Source organism: Otolemur garnettii, unplaced genomic scaffold (genome assembly GCF_000181295.1).
Source record: "Otolemur garnettii isolate 467f Iridium unplaced genomic scaffold, OtoGar3 scaffold00378, whole genome shotgun sequence".
Lineage (NCBI taxonomy): Eukaryota > Metazoa > Chordata > Mammalia > Primates > Galagidae > Otolemur > Otolemur garnettii.
Window position 1 is genome coordinate 125,155 of NW_003852773.1, and position 7,264 is coordinate 132,418.

The 7,264-nt window shown below is 43.7% G+C and overlaps 1 protein-coding gene across 1 annotated transcript; it reads right to left on the minus strand.

Annotated features, from left to right (window-relative positions):
• Positions 1-4,746: 4,746 nt before the first annotated feature.
• Positions 4,747-5,943, minus strand: LOC100959106 (retrotransposon Gag-like protein 8B). Its single transcript, XM_003803636.3, has one exon. The coding sequence runs from the start codon at positions 5,865-5,867 to the stop codon at positions 5,526-5,528; it is 342 nt and encodes a 113-aa protein (XP_003803684.1). The 5' UTR covers positions 5,868-5,943; the 3' UTR covers positions 4,747-5,525.
• Between the last annotated feature and the right edge of the window lie 1,321 nt (positions 5,944-7,264).

Here is a 7,264-nt window from a genome sequence, read left to right on the forward strand (position 1 = left end):
AAAAAAAAAAAAAAAAAAGAAAGAAAGAAAGAAAGAAAGAAAAGATACATTGTGATATATATATATATAAAATATATAATATACATGTATCTATATGAAATTTTTTTTTTTTGAGACAAGGGTCTCACTGTGTTGCCCTGGACAGAGTGCCATGGCATCATCTTAGCACATAGCAACCTCAAACTCTTGGGCTTAAGCCATTCTCTTGCCTCAGCCTCCTGAATAGCTGGAACTACAGGTGCCTGCCACAATGCCCTGGTAGTTTTTCTAGTTTTTGTAGAGACGGAGGTCTTGGCTTGCTCAGGCTGTTCTCAAACCCCTGACATCAAGCACCACCCACATCAGCCTCCCTGAGTGCTAGAATTACAGGCTTGAGCTAGTGTGCCCAGCCACATCATATATATTTTATAGGTATATAGATAGAGGGAGAGAGGAAATAGCAAGTGGGGTAAAGGGATACAGAAGTTGCTTGAACAATTTTTGCAACTTTTTTTGTAAATTTAAAATTATCTACATTTCACAAAGAAGATAAAAAGAAATGTATATATAGCCAGGTGTGGTGGCTCACGCCTGTAATCCCAGCACTGTGGGAGGCTGAGGAGGGAGAATCGCTTGAGCTCAGGATTTCGAGACTTGCCTGGGCAAGAGTGAGACCCTGACTCTTGAAAAAAATTGTTAAAACCCAGCTGGGCACCATGGCAAGCGCCTGTAATCCCAGTGGCTTCTGGAGGCTGAGGCAGTGGGATGCCCACAAGCTGCAGGAGTCTGAGGTTGCAGGGAGCTACCAAGCCACTGCACTCTGCTCAGGGGCATAGGGTCCAACTCTGTCTAAAAAAAAAAAAAAGAAATGTATATACATATACTGTATGTATATACATATGTATGCATTTTCCTACTGATGACACTTATGCTGCTTCAAATTTTCTGCCACTACAAACAGGGTTGCTGCTAATGATCTATGGGTTATTTATTTCTGAAGTGCCCCATGCCAAGTGAGTGACTGAGGATATGATCTAGCCCCTACCCAGCCCACCACATCAACCAGTTGGGCACATCCACACTTAATAAGGGTTGCTTTTCTAGAAGTACTATCAGCTTGTCAAGCTGTGCACCCATGGGCTGCTTTCATCAAGAGGAGGCATCTTTCATTAATTTAGACAAAGGTACTATGCAGCTTAGCAGAGGTCCTAATCATATGGACATTTTTAAAAAATTCTGTAGTAGATATTCTTGTTGGAATTGCCTGGCTGTAGGGTATGTTTGTTAAACTTTGCAAGGAAAGCATTGGCACACTCACTTCCAATTTTGTTGTGCTAATAATGTACACTGTTATATAGAGTATATGAGAATTCTCATTTCCTCATATTTCTTCAACTCATGATATAGTCATTATTTTAACTTTTGCCAAACCAGTGATTTTGAAATTAGATCCCATTTTTGTTATTCTCAAAATCTAATTACTAATGTGATTGTGCATCTTTTCAAATATTTCTTACTTGGAATTGATGGTTCAGATAATCCTCCACTTGCCCTTCCAGATACACTCTCCACTCTGCTCTGTGCCCAGAAGATGATTTTTTTTTTTTTTTGAGACAGAGTTTCATTTATCGCCCTCAGTAAGTGCTGTGGCATCACAGCTCACAGCAACCTCCAGCTCTTGAGCTTTGGTGATTCTCTTGCCTCAGCCTCCCAAGTAGCTGGGACTACAGGCGCTTGCCACAACGTCCGGCTACTTTTTGTTGCATTTTGGCCAGGGTAAGGTTTGAACCCACCACCCTCAGTATATAGGGCCGGCGCTGAACCCACTGAGCCACAGGCGCCACCTCAGAAGATGATCTTTATGGATGGCGTGAAGAGTTCCCTTCCCCTCTGGCTTCTGATTGAGTTTGGCCAATTGGAGAGCACCATCTCCAGCACATGGAGAGGTGTCTGTGGCTAAGTTCCTCTATCAAAGGCTACAAGTCCTGTTCAGGGGTCGTCTTCTGTAACTAGAGTTTCCTGTGTTCTATTTACTATTCCCTGCCCTTACCCTGCTTTACCCTGGTGGGAAGTAACAGCTCCCCACTCTTGCTGGCCTCCAAATAATTCAAAATATCTTGGTATGTTAGTTTATTCAGAAATTCTCTGCCTAATCCTGCCTTCCTCACTGCATTACAAGTGTTGTTCATGACAGACTGTAATAATGCTGTATAAGAAAATTTCCCCAAATTTATAACAGCCATTCATTCTCCTTGTTCATATGCTATGGGACATCTGAGGCTATTCTGCTTCCAGATGCAGGTAGGGTGGGCATGGCTTTAGTTGCAGACTGTGTTCAGATCTGCTCCATGGGAATCACTGTGTGGTCCAAGCCAAAGGATTAGCAATGACTGGGTGCATGTTCTTCTCACAGCAACCACAGAAGAACAAGAAAGCAAGCAAAACCACACGAGTATATTTAAATCCTCTATTCTTACATCACATCTGCTCATGTTTCATCAACTAAAACAAGTGATGACTAAGCTTAGGGTCAGTGGAGCAGTGAAGCACACCCCACCCCAAGGGTGGGGAGAAGTTGGGGTGAATATTTACAAAAAGTTATCCAATCTACCATAATTTCTTTTACCTTACCCAAACACTTGTGCAGTCTCTTCCTTTAATTCTCATCAGTTACCCCATTTGTGTGTGCCCTGATTCTTATTGGGACCTTGACTGACACTATTATCTTTCTCACAAATTTCTATATCGTTTTCCGTTTTCAAGTCCATACATTTAATTTCTGCCCCCACTCCCACTGCCTTTTAGAGTAGCCCTTTTTATTTCTTTTTTATGTGCAACTTCCTCCCCAAAGGCCCTGCTCCATCTCTGGTATCAACTTTTCCCCACCTCTCATGTCCTACACTACTATTCCACTATGTATATTTCTATATATTTCTTCATTGTTATTTGTATTCATATGTAGGCCTCTTTTTGGTCAATGTCTATTTAACAAAAAAATGGGCCACATTATGCAGTTTTCTGAATATTGTACTTCATAACAAAACTTTGCAAAAATCTCTCCAAAGCGGCTAGTATATTCCTCTTAAATACTGAGTTATAGTCCATGATGTCAATTCCATTTCCCAATTGCTGAGTGAGGTGGATGCTGTAATGTGTTCCCCATATCCCTCCTTTAGGACTCAGGCACTTATTTCCTCTGCTGCTGAGTGTGTAGGCTGCTGATAGTCACAGCTTAATCACTTCCCAGAAATTGCTATCAGTGGAAGGGGTATACCACCTCCTCCAGATAACACCACATCCAGTGATTACTCAGTGTGGAGGTACAAGAGCCTGGCCTTTTCACCCTAGTTTGGAACATTTCTGAATGGGCATCCAAGCTTCATATATTCCTGTGGGATCAGGTGAGGGCTCCCTTGCAACTGCATGTTTCTTTGGAAATTCTCTGCCTAATCCTACCTTCCCTCACTGCATTACAAGTGTTGTTCAGGACAGAGTATATCATATTTGGTGCTAGAAAGCAGATTATGAAAATGGATTTTGGAGTGTGATTACATGCTGTCTGGAAATGAGAATTGATAACCCTTGTTATGTGGTAGTGACACAGTTGTCAAAACTCATCAGTGGTGAACTGAGAGAGGATACCAATGGAAGGAAATTTACTGGCAGGTGCAATATCTCAAGAATTCAAGAGGTTCAGAGGAAACAATAATTATAAAGATTATGCAATTGAATAGTTATTACTAGAGGCTATTGATGATCCACTGACCATGGAAGGCTATAGGTGATTAGTCACCAATTTAAGATAAAGGTGAAAGCCAAAGGATCCAATGCCCCCATAGCAGAGGACAGAGAAGTATAAGCACTGGGGGTCTGTAAGCATCAGTTTCATTTTGCAGTACAATCACAGTCCATTTTTTTCCACCCCCATATCAAGCTAATCCATGTATGAACTAAGGTCAGACTTTGCTACCTTTATGCTTTTTTTCTGGGAAAATCACACAAATAAGAAATAAGGCCGAGAGTTGGATGCATGACCTTCCAATATCACAACACAAGTTCTGTCCAATGAGTCCATCTGAGGAACCTTTGACTCTACTGGAATATTTAAATTTGACCAACAAATTTGACTATCTAGTAGTTGATGGAGAAGCTTTTTACACCATTGTACATTTAAGAGGTTCATCTGTAGAGAGACAGTAAGAAGTATCAACTTTTATTCTGCCCATTAGGGAAACTTAGTTTATTGTCCTACAGGTCATCAATCAGGTATGCACCTAAATTAACAATCAGAGTTCTGTATTCTTTCTCCAATTACCTCCAAATTCAAAGTTCTATACATATGAATGCTTTTTAAAAAAGCACCATTCTAATGGTTCTTCAATATATCTATGGATAAATAAAACTTTGATAGTTCACCAAAAGACCATGTGGGATTTATGGTAATAATTTGGCATGTGTCCTCTCAGGAAGTTTTTGAAAATATGGACATCTATTTCAAAAAACCTTTCCACATTCTTCACATTGTCTTGGCCAAAACTGGATCAAGATCTATTTCCTAAGTCCATAAATATGACTAGTTTTTAAAAGAATCTTCATTTGGCACTGGATGGTTGGTTACTAGTAAGGCCTCCACCCCCAGGACCACCACAAAATCAATTTATAATGCAAGAGAAAACATTAGTCACTGCCATACTATTTTGAACAAGATATCATCCTCACTGACAGGACAACAGAGGGAAAGATGCCATATTCATTGAGACTCAACTCTTTTTCAATAGTGTCTGGCATTTATTGAAAATAGGGAAAAGACATTTGTATAGGGCAGAGTGCAGGGGTTCTTGTGTTGAACAAAAGGCACACGTCAGAGACAGCTGCAAACTGAGACAAGAAATGGATTCAGAGCAAAAATAACTAGTCCATGGGAGAAAATGAGTGACTGGATTTGGCCACCAAGCACACCTGGGTCCTGGCAGCCATCTGGCAGGAACATAAAGAGTTTTCTGGGAGTCCAAAGGAAATGGATCCTGCTGAAGGTGACAGGCTGGCTGGCCTCTTCAGCTCAGATACCTTACAGGTGAGTCCAAATCACTAAGAGTAGCAGTCTGGTAGTGGGGTGCCGTGGACAGCAACAGCAGTAGCAGAGGCAGTGCAGGTGTGCAGGCAGAATGACGCAGTAGTCTGGCAGTGTGGCCGGGGGCGTAGGGGTGGACAGTGGCCGGGTGTGGGTGGTCTGTCCAGCGTGTGACAGGAGCCCAGCTTGCAGTTGGAACACAGGACAGCGTCCAAATGGCATGAGAGGGGCTGGACTGGCAGGAGAGGGCAGAGGCGCGCTCCCGAGGCCCAAAGACAGCAGCGCTAGCCTGGAGTGCTATTCCTGAAACAAAGGCAAGCGCGACACAGGAAGGGACAGAAGCGCATGGGAGATCGTAGCGACTCAAAGGGGGGAGGGGTGGCAGGAGGGCGCGCTGGTAGCTACCCTGGCCGTGGCGACTGGCGCAGAGAACCCTCCTCAGACCACACGCCCCCAGGCCCGAGGATCTCCCGGCTTAGAAATCCTCGTCCTCCTCCCATCCAAAGACCCGCTTCATCTCGGCCAGGAAGCCCCGGTAATCGTTGAGGAGGGGGCTATCCTTTTTGATGTAGGGGATCACCCACTGCAGGGCCGGCCCGGTGAGGCGGGTGATGAGGAACGTCACCTTCAGGGCATCGCTGGAGAACGTGTTCTCATCCACGAACATGTAGGAGCCCGTCTGCACGATGAACTCGGGGAGTCGGTCGGTATCGCCGTCAAACGTCTCAGGAAAGGGAATCGGGTTCCTCCACCGACGGGTCGCGGGCCGGATGGGCAAGGCCAGAAGGGCCTTTATCAGCTGCACCCGACCATCCATTGTGCTGCGTTTGCTTTGCCGTGCTCCGCTGGGCTGCACTAGTCTCTGCAGAGGTCGGCATCAAGGCGTCGCCGGAAATACGTGTCCAGGAAGGCGGGCCCAGGCCTGTGGTAGGCCAGGCCATGGGCGGGGCCCCGGCACACTCGTGCGTAGTTGCTACTGCGCAGATGCATCGGGGCACAAGCAGGGACCTGGGGGAGAGTCTAATGTGAGGGGCGGGGTCGAGTCGGAGGGGCCGGGGGCTATGATTCCCAAAGCGGTGTGAGAGAGGAACCAGAGAGTAGAAGAAGCCAGGACATCTGGCAACGTAGCTAGAGGGTAGAGCTCACTAGGAGAGGATGTTAAGAGTCCAAATTTTGGCAGTGAAGAAGGTCTCCGTCTGCACCTATCCCTGCCTTCTCACTCAGCCTTTGCACGTTCTTTCAGGAACCTTTGGTTATGGACTCCACTAGAATGAGGTTTCATGAACACATTTCCCTCTTCTTCATGCATCTCTCTGCTACAGTATTGGCTCCTTGGCCGCAGACATGGTTCCTTTGCAACATTACTAGATAAGCCCCAAATATTAGTAAATGTAATCCAGAGAAGCATAATCAAGGAGTAATGCTCCACGAACAAACAGTTAATGTAAGGAGGGTTAAATGTTAAGGAATCTCTTAATTTGTTATAAAAGCTGCCTGTAATTCTCTGCTACATTGACTTGTCTATAGTTGTGTTCACAACACTACAGCTTATTTCTTCAAGGCCAGGAGGAGAGGGAGTTTGCTTACAAGATGGAGTCATGCATAATGTAACATAACCATGAGAGTTATTACATCTCATCACTTTTGCCTATTCTGTTGGTTAGAAGACAGTCACAATTCCCACCTACACATAAAGGATTGATCAGGAGGTTGGGATGGTGGGAGTCACCGTAAAGTCTGTCACAGTATGGCTATAATAGTTTGATGACACATTCACCTGTTGAAAGACATTTGGCATGTTTACAGGTTTTGGCAATGAGAAATGAATAATCTATAAACATTCACGTACAGATTTTTGTGTGAGCATATGTTTTCAATTTTTTTTAGATAAATGCCTGAACAATAATATCTGTGTCATATGGTTCCTAATAAAAACTCATCAAACTAAGACTAGAAGAGCATTCCTAAGTATAAGGAAAGAAATCTATCAAAAACTTATAGCAATCATACTTAAAAGGTGAAAGCCAAAATGCTTTTCACTCTTAGATCAAGAATAGCACAGGTATGCCCACTCTCACCACATCCATGCAATATTGTATTGGAGGTTCTACATAGTACAATAAAAATAAAGAAAGAGGAAAAAAAGCATCTGGATTGGACAAGAAGAAGTCAAATATCTGTTATTCATACACCACAGGATCATGTATATAGAAA